The sequence below is a fragment of the Cervus elaphus genome, chromosome 12 (genome assembly GCF_910594005.1).
Source record: "Cervus elaphus chromosome 12, mCerEla1.1, whole genome shotgun sequence".
NCBI classification, from domain to species: domain Eukaryota; kingdom Metazoa; phylum Chordata; class Mammalia; order Artiodactyla; family Cervidae; genus Cervus; species Cervus elaphus.
Window position 1 is genome coordinate 55,447,053 of NC_057826.1, and position 19,715 is coordinate 55,466,767.

General features: G+C 40.7%; 1 protein-coding gene across 5 annotated transcripts in view; it reads right to left on the bottom strand.

Moving 5' to 3' along the window:
* CSNK1G1 (casein kinase 1 gamma 1) overlaps window positions 1-19,715 on the bottom strand; it is a 154,272-nt gene that overhangs the window by 7,791 nt on the left and 126,766 nt on the right. For 3 of the 5 annotated variants that reach the window (XM_043918914.1, XM_043918915.1, XM_043918916.1), the window contains 2 exons: window positions 13,169-13,279; window positions 5,475-5,581 (listed from right to left, as the gene is read on the bottom strand). In XM_043918914.1, coding sequence (XP_043774849.1) covers window positions 5,475-5,581; window positions 13,169-13,279 — 218 coding nt within the window. Of the gene's footprint in view, window positions 1-5,474; window positions 5,582-6,650; window positions 6,706-13,168; window positions 13,280-19,715 lie in introns of all 5 variants that reach the window. The other 2 variants (XR_006343843.1, XM_043918917.1) reach the window with 2 other exon arrangements.

The following is a 19,715-nucleotide window of genomic DNA, read 5'->3' on the forward strand; positions in this document are numbered from 1 at the left end:
TTAAAAAAAAAAAGGTTTTTTTGTACATATGCTTTAGAAACAGACATTTTTCAAGGTGAATGTCCAGAAGTTATTAAATAAGGTGAATGAAATCTCATGGGAGCACCAATGCTCCAGTAGAGCTACCTGTTCCCTGTTGACCATGATTTTCAGAGGGATCACTAACATTTAAGTCAATTTCTATTATTCTTTTCGGAGGGTGCTAAGATAATGATTTTGTGTTTTTAAGTAAGAGCAATCATTAAAAAGTTCATACTGTTTTGGTCCAATTCAAATGATACAATTTTTCTTTTACCTCCTCCAGGGCAAGTCATAAAAATTAGTATCTACTGATAAGCATATCATAACCTGATGTGCAAAGCCAAATTCACCTGACTGGAGGAGAGTGTAAGCTGTGGTTTAGAGCTTTAGATTAATTTTTGTTAGTTACTATAGTTAGAACTTCAGCAGTAGCAGAAGCTTTTAATAATTTTCTACCCATGAGGAAATGGTCTCTGGAATCTACTCTTTGGTTTCTGTGGTGAGTACCAGCAATAGGACCTGTAAAACTTCATCAGACACCAAACCAGTCCACTGACTGACTCCATACAGATGTCTTATTCTCAGAAGAGGATGAAAGACAAGTGATAAACCCTTCCTGGGTCTTGGGTTTTCTTCCAGCTGATTCTTTGATTTGCTCTCCCTTCAGCTTTTCCTGTATTATGCTTCTCTGCTGTACTGGCACACCCTTCCTTGGCTCTAATACTGGGGTTAAGCCCCACAGTATCCATCAAGTCTTCCTTAACCACCCCTGTTGACACTGACCTCTCAAGGGACAATCACATGTGGCCTTTCAAGCATGTATGTCTTACCTCTCCAGGTAGATTGCACCTAAGCTCTTTGGGGAAGGCCTTGGGACCCCCTAGAGTTCCAAACATAGAGTAGACGAGCACATAATAGGCCCTCTGCAGTTAGGATCATGCGACTGACATCTCACAGGAAAGTATCGACCACCACAATGTCAGATTACACAGACACATGTCTGGTAAATAAATAGGCCAAAGGTACTCCTTGGACTGCAATACTACAAATTCTATCTCCACCAAACGCAACTGTTATCTTCAATACACCCTGCCACTGGGGAAACCCTGCAGGCAACTTGGCTTAGACTGGGAGAAACTGGTGCCCAACCCAGTCACTGAAGACAAGTAGGAACCAGGCAGTAGCAGAGCCCAGCAGACTGTAATCACCACACAGAATGTTATCCCATGCGTGCAGACAACGTGGGGGAGGACTCCAGACCACAACAGGCCACAGCTCACAAGCACCTGGAGAGTCAAGGCAGTGTCCAGGGAGAAAGGTGGCAAGGGGCTCTGTCTTCCAGCAAGAATGTGCCTCAGCCAACACAGAATCTTTAGGGCCTCCCCTTCAGCACACCTCATGCTGCAACTAAAAACGCATTCAAGGAAACTTTTCTGGGGGTGGAAACAAGAGGCCCCAATATCTCATGAGTCAAGTCAGTCCATGGCCCACTAAACCCTTATAGGAAGGGAAAAGGAGAGAAAAGCGGGGGGGAAAGACAGTAAATGAAAAACAAACAAAAAACTCAAAACAGCAACAACAAACTGTCCATTTTTCCCCCCAGAAGTAGCTCCCTTACTCAGAGAGACTCATATTCTACAGATGGAAAAATCAGCTAAACCAAAAAGAAAAGTCACAGATTTTTCCAAAGCTGCTAATTTCAAGGTTAGAGACCAAGCCACAGAATGTGAGATTATCTGGCAATGACTGTTGTGAGGAGTAACTAGATTCTGATTATACAACTGATACAGTAACTCAGTCTTCTTACCTCTGTCCCTCTCTGTCTGATAATATCTGGCTGTGTTAATTTCAGAAAAAAATCTGCTCAGCTAAAAATGAAGAGACAGTTTTGGATACTGTGGGATACTGTTTTGACAGGAAGAGGCAGCAGTGTGGTGGGTTTGAAAGGAGACAAGCAACGGATAAATTCCCAGGTACAGGCCTGCCCATCACTACCTTGTGGATCTAGCGCCCCGGCCTGGGTGGGGACAGCACAAGGTGGCATACGGAAGCCATTGAGTGTTCCTGAGGCATTTTGTTTGGCTTTGCCAATCCCAACCTAGCCTGGTCCACTCCCCGAGCATGTGAACTGGAGAGAGGGACTCACCACAGGTTGAGCATTTTCAGGCAGCTACAGAGTGTGTGAAGAGAAAAACACAGAAAGGAAGAGAGAGAAAGAGAGATATTAGTCCACAGAGGTGAGAGGAAAGCGACTCCCTGTGAGCCATGCAAACATGCAGTATGTGTCTGTGTTTAGGTTCTTCCTCGGTCAAGGTAGGGTGAGTAGGCCCAGGCCACTTGGTCCCCACAACTGAAGTGGAGGGGGAAGGGGAAGGTGCCTGACAGAAACGTCAAGGTGGGAGCTGGAGCTCAGTGAGGACTAGGGCAAAACTGAAACAGCTGGTGGGAGCCCCGAGAGTGGGCTTTCCTGGGCAACTTAAAGAAAGGGAGCAGGAGAAAGGGCATATGATCCTGCTGGTATGAATTCAAACAGGCACAAGGCCGAGTCATTCTGATTCCCGCACGAAGTCATACCACGCAACTGGTTAAGCTGATCTCCCAAATATTCTGAGGGAAAGAGAAGTCCCTGGCCTTTCTATAAGACCAACATACATGCCTGACCAAAAAGGCCAGCAGTTAGCTCTTCCTCTAGAGGGGAAAACAGGCTTCAGAGACACTTTATCCTATTAGGAGAGAACAAGGAGTGTCACTGCTGCTCTGGATTAAGTTATAACTGCCAGAGAAGGGCCTAAATCCCATTCTTGTTAATTCTCAGGGGAAATGAGGTCCACATGTGCCAAGTTGTAGCTAAAGTCAGTGGATAACCAAAAATTCCTGTGTTCTTACAAAAGTCAACCAAAAAGCTGCCTTGCCTCACTACCCTTTCAATCACACTTAAACAAGGATATATGTCCTAGAGCTAAATGTAAGATAGACATTTATTTTGTTTATAGTACAAAGAAACAAGATCCTGTTCTCTCCTCCTTTACACGAAGCAAGCTGGGTGAGGAACCCAAAATCAAAAGCTTGGATGTGAAAGTTTCACACTGTTTGCTCAGGACCCTCGTTGAATCTTAATCTAAAAGCAACAGCCCCCTTCTTCCACAAGCAGGTTGCACGGACAAATGGCATCACAGCTGTGTGCAATGAGGAGTTGTGTGGGATGCCTTGTGCTTCTCTAGCTGTGACTTCTTCCCATGAAATCGATCAGGCAGGTGGACACATGGCTCCCCCCACTACTCCCCTCATACATAAAAGACCACAAAGAAAAACACAGGGCTGTGCCCTGACAGTTCTCTGGGCAAGATGGATTGGCAGCTGAGGAAATCACTGGGGGAGTCAGCACACAACATGTCCTAAGCCACGCTTCTGGATGACACTCGGCCAAATACGATTGCTCCCCTCTGGCTTCCACACCTTTCAGAAGGCTCGAACCTGGCACAGAGGTCCTTTTTGCTGAATGGGGAGGCTTTAAACTCTCTTTATGTCCTGGAATTTAGATTATGTCAGAACAGAACACACCAGACTGAAATCTCTTTGTGCGAATGGTCCCCTATCTTATACACAGAACACAAACACCACACTCACATATACAATTAGTATACACATTTACCAAAATGAAATGAAATAAACTGGTTCTGTACAGGGCATATTATAAGACTAAAGCCCATTCTATCCTGGTATTCAGAGCACAGCAGTAAATCCAGAGCTCACCTAGTCTTTTGAGTAATAGCCACAACAGTGGATTGGGAGTGAGGTGGGGGTGGGTGGAATGGTGCAGCCACCTGTCAGCTCAGACAATATTTGGGTCAGACCACACCCAGTACGGTGGTTCCCAACCTCAGCTACACGTCTGAATCACCTGAACTTCAAAAATTTCTGATGCTCAGGCCATATCCCTGATAAATGAAACCAGGATTCAGGCCTTCGTATTTTCTGATGTGGCCCAGGAGACTCCAAGGTGCAGCCAAGGTTGAGGGCTCAGAAACCACACTGTATATTTGGGAGAATGAAGTTTTGTCATGGGAACTGAAATACTGAGTACCATGAAAACTTCCAAACTCCCTGAGAATAGGGAGCATGTTTCCTTACTGAAAACAGTCTCCTCCTGACTTTAAACCCCTCTTTTGCCCTCCCTGTATATTAGGCCTTACTTTAACCAGGGGAGGGCTATCTGAAGCCGCCTACAGTGAGCAGGGACTCAGCAAGAGAGTCCAAGTCTTTTTATCTCTTTGTGTGAATAGCCCCCTATCTACTGGGTAGGAATCCTCAAGCCCTGGCTTCTGAAGGAAAGGATCTTTGAAAGCAAAGTGAGTTCATCACAGAGATGGGTGGCAGACCACAGGAGTGGGCAGGGGAACAACCATGCAAAGTTGTACTGATATCTAGAAGGAAGAATGCAGATCTTGATTAGCCTCTTACTACCTCCTACAGAGGCACAAACATCTTCCGGCAGGTACTTTGGCTATCTGGGGGCTCAAAAGATCATTTAAGGCACAGTATCATTATAGATGATGTTGCCTGCTTCTGAGAACAAGATATGGGAACAGTCTGTATGTTCTCCAAGGGTTTATAAGAAAAGTCATCCATGATGGGCATGGCAGAAGTTGCTAATCTGTGAAGGACTTCTCTCTCCCTACCTGATGTTGTATTGGAGCTTAAATCTGGACCTGAACTCAGGCTGGGACAAAAAGGGAAAGTAGTGATGGAGATGCTGCTTCTGTAGCGGAATCAGCAGTATTTCACCTTCGACCCCATTTTCTAAGAGTTTAAACACAGACCATGCAGAGAGCACTAGAGGCCAGTGGGATGGGAAGGGCAAGGCAGTCACATGCAAGAGAAGCAGAAAAGGGAAGAGGGGCTCCCCCCACCTTCTTGGGGTTAGTGTGATTTCCTCTCCTTCCCAAGATTCACTCATTCAACAGGTGCAGATAACTGACTAATCCAAGTCTCTCTGAATTCAGAGTACTTTGAGAACAAAAGGGCTCTGAGGCCCTTGTCTAGGACTACAGATATAGAGCGGTTAGCCAAGAACCAGAAATCAAAGGCTGGTCAGCATGGCCCATGGTGAGACAAGCAGATTTTTCTCTCTGTCCCTTAGGGAGCAAGAGGCTCCAGGGCCCCCAAGAGGCTCATGACTATTCTTGGGTGTAGCTTTTATACTATGATCCTTTTAGGTTACTATGTCTTTTCATCCATGTGGACTAGAAAAAGTGACTGTCCTCCCAGAAATCACAGCTAAAGAAGGGTGGCGGTGGCTAAGGTACCATGCACAGAATAAAATGGTCAAAGGAAGAAAGCGGTGGGCACAAGCATGAGGAGTCCAGTCTGAAATGAGCAGCACACGAGAGGAAAAGACAGAGAAAAGGTTTTTCAGCCTATAACTCAGAAGCCCCCTGAAAAGATGAACGTACTTAGCTTCCTCCACTACCTCCACCTCGGCGTGAGCAGTGATGGGTGCGTTGGAGTGGGCTCCCGTGGGGTCGTCAACATTCAGCTCTCCATTGGTTGAGCTAACCACCTGAAACAGAAGGACAGAGTGTGACAGACACCATGGCAATCGGAGCCTCCTGCCAGTGCCAGAGAGGCTCACTAAGAGGGGTCTGGTCTCTAGCTTAGGTAAGAGCCAGGCAATGTTTAGAACGTTTGTTTTTCTGGGCTGGGGGGCCAAACGTCCTAATTTAGGGAATGTGCCCAGACCCATATCATGTGAAAACACGAAACTCATTAACTATGATAACTTTCATACTGAATGCCTACTCTGTGTTAGGAACTCTTGCTACATTGTGTTGTGTTGTATGTGTGTGTGTAAATCTAATCCTCACACAGAAATCCTACAGAATAGTTGATATTACTGTCTCTAATTCTATCCCTCTCAGCTTATTATGTTATAATCATGTACAGACTCAGTGATGATGTTAAGAAAAAATCTAAAGAGGAAATCAATAGTAAGCATCGAAAACTATAAGCAGTCACACTTTCCTTCAGCAATTTCTTCACAGCTTTGGACCTTCGGTTTGAAGTTACTCAAATAAGACTGCCACATCCTCTCTGTGTGAGAGGGCAGACAGGAAGGAAACACTTTCCCTTGGAAGACCGATCTTATGTCAACAACCTTTATTTCAGGTTCAGTGTCATCCCATTTCTCACTGATGGTCCCCGAACTGTAACTGAAGGCTCTCACTCCTGTCATCTGGTTAATGTGGAACCGATCAGGCTTCTCTTGCTTGTGCAGCTGCTTCTGTCACCTGGATTCATTTCCAGCACATGATTCCTGCTTATGTGGGTGCTGGGAAGTGGGAAAAGGGACCCCGCTGGACAAACCACTCTGCTGTTAAAGACCTTGGCTGAAACATGGGAGAGAACCACAAAATAGGATAAATGGTTCAGATATCAAATGCCCTTGGGTAAGTAACTTTTCATCTATATGAGACAGTTGCTTATAGACTGATGTGAGAATTATATAAGAAAATGCATGAAACCATGTCTGTTATAATACCTGGTGCACAATAACGGAGACAGCACAGTAGGTAAGAAAAGGGCTCTAGACTCACTCAGCCCTGGGTTAGAACCCTAGCTCCACCACTTACTTGCTGTGGGTCCTTGGGCAAGATCCTCACTCTTTCTGTGCCTGAGCTTCCTAATCTGTAAAATGGGGAAACAATGCTGCTTACCTAATTGGGTTACTGTGCAGACAACTCACAGAAAGCGCTTAGCCCAGTGTCATGGTACATGATAATGGCCCAATAAACATTCACAGTACTGTTATTCTCCCTCCATAAATGTTTACTTTTATCTCCCTCTAGAGCTGGAAGGGAGTAATCTATAAAAATTTCCTGCACACTTATAGAGAGGAAGGTGGAGGGAAATGGTTAGTCTAAGGAATCTTTGAGGTATTTATTCAAAAAGGAAAGGGCAGACAAGGTGAATACTACTTATCAGCAGTCTTTGCCCACCATTATTTCTAAACTAGAAGTATTTATTATTCTTATTAATTACATCAATATAAGCTTTAAAAAATTATTAACAATGTTGTACAGTTAGTCAAGGAGGCATACAACATTAAACCTGGACTTACCCATGGGAGACCCAAAATTTGCTAGTAATCAAATTTAGCATCTCTGATCAATGAAACCACCTAACCTTATTTATCTCCTGATATGATATAATGAATACTACATAGTATTATCTATATAGTATTCTTGCAAAAAAAAATTTATCTGAATCTTAAGTATGATGGAAAAAAAATAAGACAAATTCAAAGTGCAGGACATTCTCTATAAGACAAGAAGTCCAAATTCTTCAAAAAAGATATGTCTCAGAAATCTTTTTTTTTTTTTTAAACACAGAGGTGATCTTTACAGATTAAAAGAAATTAAGAGACTGAAGAGGCATAACAACCAAATGCAGTGTATGAACCCTAATTAGATCCTGAACACTACAAAATAAATTCTGGAGACAACTGGGGGAAATGTGATATGACTGTATACAAGCTATTATGGAATTATTAATTTTCTTATATATGACAGTGGTGGTGCTGGTTGTATGACAGAATGGCTTCACTCTAAGGAGAAGCAGGCTGAAGTATTTTGGGATGAAATGTACTCACAAACATTTTAAAAACACCCCTCCTGAGTTAAAGAAAATATGGCCAAAATCAATCGTTTGTTAATCTAGTTAAGGATACACATAGGCTCACTGCATCTCCCCTTCAACTTTGCTGTAGATTTTAAAATTTCATAATGAAAAAGTTGGGGAAAATGAAAAGTTTCAACAAAAATGAAAAGTTGAGGAGAGAAGGTTTATAGACTGGATAACTCCAGTCCTGCTAATGTTGTCCTGTTAATTTCCTCAGCCTACATACGCTTCTGGTGGGCACAAGAAGAAATCACAGTATGTTTTTTTAATAAACAATTCAGGAACTAGATAAGATGTTAAATGAAATGTCTTGGCCTCTACTGACATAAATGAAGCGACAGTCAGCATCACCACTGTGAACTGCCTGGTCACGTTGGGTCATGGCACTTGCTCACAGCATTTCACACGTCTCATACTCTCTAATTTCTCCTTACTATGTTGCCACTTGACCCACAAGCAATGTCCTTGGGTGCCCCATTTTACAGACTAGACATCTTGTCTGCATCCAGGAGTATCTGGTCTCAAACAAATCAGGCACAAATGACAGCTTTACCATCCACTGTCTAACCTTAAACTTAACTGCATCTAAAATATACTTGGGAACCAAGGGCAACTAATCTGGACCTCTAGAGCATACACTTAATTATTTCAGGTTGGAGGTATAGTCTGTCAAACCATGGGACTGCCTAGATGTGCAGTGGAACAAATATCTAGTGGAGGTGACCAAGAGCTGGATTCTCGACTGTCAACATTCTCTGTGAGCCCTGGTTTCTAATTCCGTAAGACTAGGCCAATAACCACCTTGGTTCTATTAACCTCGTAATTACTATGGCAGTTAAACATAATGATGTTTAGGAAAACAATCTGAAAAACTGTGAAGAACTCTAAGGCTGTAACAAATCATTAGTATTTGAAACTATCATTTATACTTTTCCATTATTTTAGAATAACCTAATTAAAAAGTAGGCTGTATTTGTATACCTCGAACACTGGCAATTTATTTTGCTGTAATCACTATTAATAATACTAATCTCACATTTCTCTGGCTATATCCTGTAAGACCAAAGTAATTAATACAGGATTATCCATGAAAGAGACTAATGTGAAGTACTGTTTTGAACTTTAGCCCTTCATACTGGTAGCATCCCTTTTAAGAGTCTCAGAGATCTGAGTTACAAGCCCTGCTTTTCAAGTTGTTACCATGAAGAAAAATCAAGAGTTATGTACCAAAGGAAGCAGTACTTTAGCTGATAACCAACATTTCAATCCTAATACATTTGGTAATTCAAAACTAATACATTTGGGAATTCTCTGCTTTAGTTTCCCTATCTATAAAATTGGAATAACACTGATCTTAGTAAGAGTTGTAAATAATTATAAAGATTTGAGCAAAGTGAATATTAGCTAAACATTAAATGTCGTTCTTAAGTTGTATGCCCTTGTATCTCCTATATATTTTAATTTAAACAATTTTAGACCTTTTTTATTTGACAGAAGTGAAAGTAAGAAAGTGAAAGTTGCTCAGTCCTGTCCATGACTCTTTGCAACCCCATGGACTATGCCTTTCCCTTCTCCAGGGGATTTTCCCAACCCAGGGATTGAAACCAGGTCTCTCGCATTGCAGGTGGATTCTTTACCAGCTGAGCCACATGGGAAGCCCAAGAATACTGGAGTGGGTAGCCAATCCCTTCTCCAGCAGATCTTCCCAACCCAGGAATCGAACCAGGGTCTCCTGCATTGCAGGCGGATTCTTTACTAACTGAGCTACAAGGGAAGCCAAATTTTACATACTGTTGGATGGGATGCTTTTTCCACAATATATTTTGGCCATCTTCCATGACATCCAGAGATCTGTCTCTCCACAGTATAGACGTATTATATTTGTTTAGTTAATGCTAAACGCAGATATTCAGTAAGTGTAAAATACATACTAGGTTTCAAAGACTTATTATTAAGGTTAGTTTCGCTTGTTTCTTCTATGTATCTTTACTATTTGTACATTTTTTTCCCCTGTACTTTTTTGAGGGCTATTTATCTGAAACTGGATTCACTGGGTCAAAAGCGGTAGATATTTAAGATTTTAACAGGTATTGCCAAATTACCTCCATAATAGTTGAAACTCATGTTTCAACAACACTAGATGAATTGGCTATTAAACTTACAAATTTTTGCAAATGAGGTAATCAGAAACTGATACATGTGTATACATATATTGACATATTTTTTTAAATTGTTAGGTTTTATTTTTATTAGTTATACAAGCACACTGGGTAAAGAATCAAATATTTATACTCAGATACTTGTGAAAAACATTAATCTCTTTCCTCCACTCCACCATTTCCCCTTCCTTTATAGCTGATTCCTTTGTTTTTCACTTCCATATCTCTGAATAACATGCATCTTGATTTGTTATTTTTAGGCAGTGTATTCACCTTTTTTATCTTTTTATTCCCCCATTAAAGTTTATACAGTAATTACTAAATCAATTCTTAGTGTTTACAACAATTAAAGGCTATTTACAGCTGTATCATGGAGTGTACCATAGTTATCTTTTCTTCCCTCTATAATTTCTTGTTTGCCATTGAGTTAACTGATAAAATTGCTCTCCAGGCCTCCTGACCAGCTCTGTTTGGGACAGGCTGTCCTCTTCTACTGGAAGACAGCTGTCAATCTGGGACCGCCTGTCTTTATAGTGCTGCTTTCCTGAGTTGGATCTCGTTTTCTGGATTCTATATTTACTCTTTCTTGGTTGATTCACTCATTTTCATAGCACACATCCTCCTACAGCTTCACAAGGGTGCATGAGGAATAAAATTACTGGGACCACAGATTTTTGAAAATGTCTTTATTACATATTTCAACCAGAATTGGCAGTTTGCAGAAGTACAGAATTCTAGGTAGGAAATCATTTTTTCTTGGTTTTGAAGGGATTGCTCATTGCCTTCTAGCTTCCAGTACTGCTGTTCAGAAACCTGAGGCTATACTAAGTCCTGGTCCTTTATTTGCATGTGACTGTTTTCTTTTTCTGGAAACTTGAAGGATTTGCTCTTTGTCCTCAGTGCTTTGAAATTTCACATTGATATACTTTGATGTGATTTCACCACCCATTTACGCTGGGCACTCGGTGGGCCTTCTGATCTGGAAACGAGTCTCTGAGATCTCTGAGATCTGCGAAGGTATTCTATCCACGAGTTCTGCCCCCCCACTTCCTCTGTGTGCTCTCTGGAACTCCCATTATCTAGAAATTGGACCTTCTGGTCTCTTAAATCTTACGTTGTTTCCCACTATTTTTATCTCTATTTGCTCTACTTTCTGGGAGACTTCCTCACAACTTTATCTTCCAAAGTTTTGAGCTTTTTGTTTTTGGGCCACACCACATGGCATATGGGATCTTAGTTCCCCAATCAGCGATCGAACCCATGCCCCCTGAAGCGCTGAGTCCTAGCCTCTGGACAGCCAGGGAATTCCCAACTATTGCGTTTTAATTTTTTTTTAAACGTATTTATTTTTTAATTGAAGGATAATTGAGTTTTAATTTTTTGTTTATTATGTTTTTAATTTCCAAAAGCTCTCTCTCTCTCTTTTTTTTTTTTTTGGTTTGTTTGCTCTTAGAATATTTCTTTTAAATGTAGCATCCTGTCTTGCTTCACAGTAGCAGTATCTTCTATGAGGTTTTTAATAACAAAGTATTTTTTTGTTGCTGTTGTTGCTCTTTTTGGTCTCTTTTTAAGGGCTTTTTTCAGAAATCTCATAATCCCTGAATGTTTGCTCATATTTAAAAGTAGAATAAAGTAAACTGGCACTGTGAGTATAGAGATGGGACTTCTAAGATGATCTCATAGCAGAATGATCTGGCTGGCCAATTCATTAGGGAAACCCAGTTGTGAGGAGGCTCAAATGTTTTCTCTGGGGGTGGTTAGATCCCCCAGAGCTGACTCAAGCTCATACCTTTAAGGTACACACCTGACTATCTGCATTCTTAAGTACTAAATGGGAAAGCAGGCAGTCAGTATGCACATATTCATTTAATCTCCCCTTTTCCAGTATGGTATTCCACCCTCAAATGTGCCTTGTATCTCCTAATCCAGAGACCATCTTTTTTTTTTTCTTTTGGCCATGCTGCATGGCATGTGGGATATTAGTTCCCTGACCAGGGATAGAACCCGTACTGTCTGTATTGAAAGTGCAAAGTCTTAACCACTGAACCACCAGGGAAGCCCCAGGGACCATTTTTTTGCCCTCTCCAGAGAATAACCTTTGGTCTTTGCTGTAGAGGACAAGTAGGGATCTCTGGCTTCTTAAACAGACTTTAAACCAACGTTCTTCATTTTAGCACACGCCTCTCCGCACTTTCTGAGCTTTTTGGGGACTCCCTGCTGTAAACAGTTTCTCAGCTTTCTCTTGTATTGGTTCAGACTTTCATTTTCTTGGGACTCCTAAGTCATTTAATAATTGCCCATCTGCTACGCAGCTTCTGACATTTGATTGCTACTGCCTCCTTGTCTGTTTTCTCCATTCTTATATGGATTTATGCCTTAAAAAAAACCTCCTTATCATTCTTTTAGTGTTATTTCAGATGGGATTGTCTTCAATCCATCATTTTTACCTAGATGCTCCTATGAGAACATTTTTGGTTTACAGGTCAAAGCTGTCCTTTGAATAACACGACCTTCAGTAAGTCAGTCCATGTACAGATGTATCTTAAATAATCAGCCTATCAAGATGCATTTTTATGCAAAAGGCTTACCTATCCCTTTTTAAGAATAAGAATTTATGTTTGGTAGCTCTGGGTTCACCTGTGTGCCCCAACTGGTGCTATCACTTACCAGTATGAGAAAAACAATCAGGTTAAGATTATTAAAATAGTGACATGTGTGAAAAGTTAAGAGACACAAGATGTTCTTAAGTATAAGAGAAAATAAAGATTCAAAATAGTCCAAAGGAAATCAGAAATAATTATTTGAGGAAGGAAAAAAGAACATAGCCCAACTCCTTGAGTCCCTACTCATAAATGGATGAGTGAGACCAATAAACAATTTATTCTTATGTGCTAGGGCACGTATCATCATAGAATGAGCTACATATGCAGTTCTCTATTCTCAAAATACTTATTTTAAAAGGCTCAGATCTTTACAGTTCCCAGACTTGACACTAAAAGACTTCTACCTTGACATTATTTTATGGTCTATCATGAATGGATCAAGATTGAAGGATTCATTTCACCAGAAATTAGTATCAGAAATCATATACATATTTCTTAGTCGATTAGAACAACCAGCAATCATCTCAACAAGTGATTCTTACAATGCACCTCAGTAGAAAATCAGCACAGAGATATGCAGTTAACTGTAAGAGCAGCTCAACCTTACTGTGAGACTCCATTCTAAAGGAACCTGAGTTTTAGAAGCAAGCCAACATTCTACCAGCCAAGCTGGGAGGGCCAGGAGAAGGCAAGGAAGGCAGCAAGTACCTGCACTGATCCCCCATGGCGGTCTGCGGCCAAGTGAGACGTCAGGTATGAGGTATTGGTCTGCCGGCTCGGCTGGATTTCCCACTCTCCTCGGCGCTCTGACGATGCAGTCTGCTCAGGCATTAGGAAGCATGAGAGCAAGATATGGAAGGAAAGGTGAAGCAACAGCAAGCAATTACAAAATCAAGTACATTAGTGTCCCTTCAGGTTTTGTTTTTGTTTTGGATCTTGAACTAACAACTGCTGCAAAGCACTGAGAAAAAGCTTGGCTACATTCATTTCAGCCTAACAAGTCAACACATAACTGTCTCTAACATACCAACCTTGCCGAGACACAGAGAAACAATAATTACCACAAGAGGAGGTTAAAAAAGAAAATCTATCAAAAGCTGGAATCATCTTTTAGTTTCCACATTCATAAAATTTCAGTAGCCACTAAACAGACCAAATTCAGAAAGCTGGGATTGCTGCACAAAGGAATAATCATACTTAAATCATTTCACTGATTAAAGATCTACCTAAATAGGTAGTAATCAATACAGAAAATTTCGAGCGCTAGGAATTAAGATAGTAAGTCTTTTCCTTGAATAGGGAGCCCACTACTCTCAAACTTCCAGAAGACTTTCAACTAATATAAAATGAGCAGTAGCGGGAATATGCTCTCTTCTCTAAAAGGATGAGTGAAGTCTCTCTTCAAAAGTAGGTTCAGAGGTCAAGAAGATGAAAAGATGAAGGAAAATAAGGCTACAACGTTCCTCAGATTCCTCTAGTTATCTGTCTCCAGGAATTAGAAAAAGTTTAGATAAGACTACATAAACTATTTTCTTCTAGAAAGCAAAAGGCAGATCTTTTCCCAGCAAAAGGAGGGCTTTTGATTCAAAATCTCGTTGGGTTCTGCTTTCACCTTTGCTGTCTGTCAGGCTCTCTTCATTCCTTCTTTTTTTTTTTTTCCCTTCATTCCTTCTTCACCTGTTTTTTAGATCTCACACTATTCTAATCTTGCTCATATGTCATGTCTGTTCTCAAGAATCTGTTTAGGTGCCTCTTCCCCTGTACCAGATGGCTGAGGAGGTGTTAACATTATGGTGCTCAGCTGTTAACAGTCCTAAGGCTCTACAAAAATGAAAAATGAGGTGTTGGAGAGGCAGCAATGAGGGATTAGTAAATCAAATTTTAATTGCTGCTGATAATAAACAGCAGCAGGGGCTGGGATGTGATATTGCTGCTCTGCATGAAAACTAGTAAGGATGCTATAAATATTAGAAATATAGCTATAAATGTTGTATTCTCTAAAAAAAAATTTAGGGGGGGAGACTGAAATAGTAGTAGTTTGAGGTTCCATTTCACTCACCACCTTCTGGAACTCATTGACAAAGAGTGGTTTTAAGCTCATCTACAAATCACAAAAAGGTTTTGCCTGCCCCCCTGCCCACCCCGAAAAGGTATCATATACCAGCTGCAACTTACTCATCTTCTTAACTAATGGAATATGAAGTCACATGGGTACAGCATTATAAAAGATGCTGGCCATGTTTTCTGATATTCCTCTATAAGAAGGCAGCTGTATTAACTTGCTTGCTATATACTCTAACAAGAGAAAGGTTTAGTTTTATTCTGCGAATCATATTTGAGAGAATCAAAGCTACCCCCCCCAAGAAAAAAGCTACCCCAAATATCTCCCTACCCACTCCTGCCAAGAGAGGTTCAGATGTTTCATTTCTCCAAAATAAGACTGTGATTTATAACATAATCATAATTATTTTATAAACCAATATCCATAGCCTAGGAGTGCTTAATCTCATCTATTCTAATAGTGGAGATTTGAGACAACATCTGTTCTTCTAATATTATAAGTAATATCTATAACTAAATATCTATTAGTGATAGCCTCTTCAGTTCTCTCTAGGACTTTATACATTTTCTTATAATATTTAAGTAGATTATAAGCTTCTAAACTACTATATAGAATTGTTTGTTCTCAAAAAATTTAAATGCTTAGAAAACATACATTTTTAAGTCATTTGGGGCTGTTTTGAGTTCTATGATACATGTTCAGTGCAATACTTCTCTCATGAAAAGTCTGTTTTGCATTTGTTTTTAGGGCAGATGAAACATATAGAAAACACTCATTCTTTTAAGCTTAACAAAACCTCGGGCAGCTGGATCAGCTATTAATTCTGTTTTTCCTGAAATACATATCAGAAGTCTGATTTGATGCTACCATCTGATTCCCAGGGATATATACATGCTTATATTCATTCTAGATAAACAGGTAACTTGTTGGAATAATTAAGATTTTTGTCTAAATGAAAATAGCAAGACATTTTTTCAAAGGCCTTAAAGTTACACTCCATCCTCAAAGCAATGTTCTATTTGTCTTTTGAAGAGAGAAAAATAATGCTAGCATTTGACACTGCTTTGTAAATGTGACAAGTGAATAATACAAGGCACCATCCCACTGCCTTCTGACACCTTCTATATCCACCGAAAGCAGCAAAACCAAGAGAGAGAGATCTGAACTCAGGGTTGTTGGTTTATTACTCTGGGAACTACTTTCACCATAATGCTAAACTCTACGGCTATTCTTTTCTAGAATTTAAGGGTTTGGACTGGTGTATAGAAGCTGATGTAAGTAGAAGGGTTCATTTGCCAGTTTTAGAAAGCAACTGAGTGCCTAGAAGCTAAATGAAACCAAAGAATGTCAACAACTACAGAACTTTACTAGTCTACCTGCCCTTGAAAGGTACTCTAGGCAATGCTGTATACACAGGAGTTACGATAGGCGTAATCAGCACAGGAGCCAGCTAAATATCAAGCAAACCAGTGGAGGAGATCACCATGTAAACCCTTCACTGGTAAAAATCATTCATGCAACATGTCTATCTAATAAGCAATCAGGAGAGTCATTCAACAAAACCAATCTCTCTGCATTACTTCAAAGACAAAGGTCCACATGGAGTGTGTGTAGTCCCCAAAGGCACCAGCAGGAAACTCAAGTAGTGGGCATTCCCTGGGGTAATGCTTTAAAATCTTCAGCTGGGATTGTATTGCCTGTGTGGAAATGCTTGGTTTACTATGTAGTAGGTGAACATGGAAACAAAAAAAAGCAGCAACCGAGCAGAGAATAAATCAAAAGCAAAGCTACAAAAAATAGTTTAGGGAAAACATGTAAGACTAGTGTAAAAAGTTGAAACCACCCCTTTGCCTAGGGCAGAGGAAGCAGCATCTTCAAACAACTTGGGAGGGATTCATGGACAGACAGTGGGGAGAAGGATACTAATGGGAGGTCAAGAAAGTAAGAGTCTGAGAACACTTCAGATGACCACCTCTGTCTACGGCTTGAAAATTTATCTCAAATTTCTTTTCGTGATAAAGCAATTTTTCTAAAGCAGAAGGCAGGCAAATATCTTCCTCCTGTTGTAGCGAACAAACCACCAAATCTTATTCTTTATTATATAATTTTGAATTTTATTATATATTTATATATAATTTTATTATATATATATTTATTATATAATTTTGAAAAATTAATTTTGATTCCATCTATAAAAGGATCTCATCCATTTTACTTTATGGCTCCTAGAATACTTTTAAAAGTTGCCTCCCATGTCAATCTTCTAGACTTCATTATATAATCACAGTCTTCAACTGTAATTAACAAAAATAGAGATTAAATAGTACCAAAAGGCTAGTAATGAATACACTAGATTACATTGTTTTACCACACTTTCAAAATTTTAATTCAGCATATTAAATATACTATATTATAAAGCTCATGAAACAGAACCAATTTTTCTGGATTGTTACATGCAACCTTTCAGCTGTACCAATAGTGAGTTCCTGTTTTCTACAAACTTGATCAAATATCACAGATATCAGAACATCATTGATAACAATCTGGAGGGGATTATTTCCAAGTCCAATACTATACAGGCCCACAGAGACAGCGGTATCGATTCTATGAAGTTCTGAGGAAAAAAATCACAGAAACTATCTGAAAGGTTTGAAATTCTCTACTCACATCTCGTCTTATTCTTACTCAAAATGGCATAATACACCTTCTGTATGGAATGATGATTTATCTAGGTAGGATTACTGCAGAGTCACCTCCTACAAGGAGATGCCTCAGAACACAGGGTGTATACTGACATACAAAGTACTGAACACCACACACGACAGAAGAAAACTTTTAACATGCAATAGAGAATTAAGAGTGGAGGTGAGGGACTTCCTCGGTGGTCCACTGGTTAAGAATCCACCTGCCAGGGCAGGGGACACAGGTTTGATCCTTGGCCTGGGAAGGTGCCACATGCTGCAGAGTAACGAAGCCTGTGTGCCACACTACTGAGCCCAGGCTCTAGAATCTGCAAGTCACTACTCCTGAAGCCTGCACACTCTTGGGCCTGCGAGCCACAGCCACTGAGCCCAAGCACTGCAACGACTGAAGCCTGTGTGCCTAGAGCCTGTGCTCCACAGCAAGAGAAGCCACCGCAGTGAGAAGTCCATGCACTGCAACTACAGAAGATGAAGACCCACCACAGCCAAAAATGCAATTAAATAAAGTATTAGCATAAATAAATAATATTAAAACAACAAAAACAAAAAAGAATCCGCCTGCCAATGCAAGGGACATAGGTTTGATCCCGGGTCTGAGAACTAAGATCCCACACGCTGAGGGGCACCTAGGCCCTGTGCCACAACTACTAAGCCTGCAGGTGCTGTGCAACGAGAGAAACCACCAGTGAGAAGCCCACATACTGCAGCTGGAGAAAGTCTGTGAGCAGCAGCAAAGACCCAGCACAGCCGCAAATAAATAGACAGGTAACTACTCCAGTATGATCCTATTAAAAGAAAAACAAAAAAAAGAGCGAGCGAGCAGAGGTGAGCAGCAGAGACTAGGTCACTCAAAGGGAGACGTTAAGAAAAAGACTATTTCAGTTGCGCACTAGTTTCTTGCAATACCCTCCTTGGAGTATAGGTCCCAGCAATGAGCAGGGATGGCTCATTCTGCACTGAGCTCTGTGATGGAGGAAGGCAGGGCAAGAGTGCGGTCTCCACACCTCAGCTCCCACTGGACAACAGGCAGCCAGTCAGGAAACTGCACACGGTCAGAGGTAGGCAAGCGATCTCTGCACAACCACGTTTGCCCCTTAAACTAGGAAACGCTGAACCTCATTGAAAACCAGGCAGTACTCTGTGAAAGGAAGGGAACTGAGAATTCAACAGCTGCTGCTGCTTTTTTTTTTTTTTTTTTTAAGGCTACTGGACTTAAAAAATAGTAAAGAAATTAATTTTATGAAGATCTCTGACCATCTACTTAGCAATCTGGTCTAACCTCCCCTTTGGAAAAGCTAAGCTTATGAGAAGCTTGATTCATTAAGCACCACAGCACTAAACCAGAGTGTGTTTTTCTAAGGCTATATATTCCGTAAGTCAAATGCCTTGGAGTCCAGACACAAACAGAACAAATCCAAATTATTCTTTTATTGGGGCATATCTTCTTCAGAATTCAATAGGACCTTCTCTCCCTTAAGCTTATGCTGCTCTTATAAAAATGAGTAAGTAGTATTTGAGGATTCAGTATTATCAGAGCTGGGACCCCGTGTCTAGCAGAATTTAGTAATTCTTGACAGCCAATACGACTCTCCAGTTCAGTTTAGTCGCTCAGTCGTGTCCGACTCTTTGCGACCCCATGGACTGACATGAGTCAGTTCTTCACATTAGGTGGCCAAAGTATTGGAGTTTCAGCTTCAGCATTAATCCTTCCAATGAATATTCAGGACTGATTTCCTTTAGGATAGATCGGTTGGATCTCCTTGCAGTCCAAGGGACTCTGAAGAGTCTTCTCCAACACCACAGTTCAAAAGCATCAATGCTTTGGTGTTCAGTTTTCTTTATAGTCCAACTCTCACATCCATACATGACTACAGGAAAAACCATAGCTTTGACTAGACGGGCCTTTGTTGGCAAAGTAATGTCTCTGCTTTTTAATCTGCTGTCTAGGTTGGTCATAGCTTTCCTTCCAAGGAGCAAGCGTCTTTTAATTTCATGGCTGCAGTCACCATCTGCAGTAATTTTGGAGCCCCCAAAAACAGTCTCTCACTGCTTCTCTCACTGAGAAAACACTTCCAATGAAGTAATGGGACTGGATACCATGATCTTAGTTTTCTGAATGTTGAGTTTTAAACCAACTTTTTCACTCTCCTCTTTCACTTTCATCAAGAGGCTCTTTAGTTCTTCTCCATTTTCTGTCATAAGGGTGGTATCATCTGCATATCTGAGGTTACTGATATTTCTCCTGGCAATCTCGACTCCAGCTTATGCTTCATCCAGCCTGGCATTTCGCATGATGTACTCTGCATATAAGTTAAATAAGCAGGGTGACAATATGCAGCCTTGACGTACTCCTTTCCCAATTTGGAACCAGTCTGTTGTTTCTTGTCCGGTTCTAACTGTTGCTTCCTGACTTGCATACAGATTTCTCAGGAGGCAGGTCAGGTGGTCTGGTAATCCCATCTCTTTAAGAATTTTCCACAGTTTGTTGTGA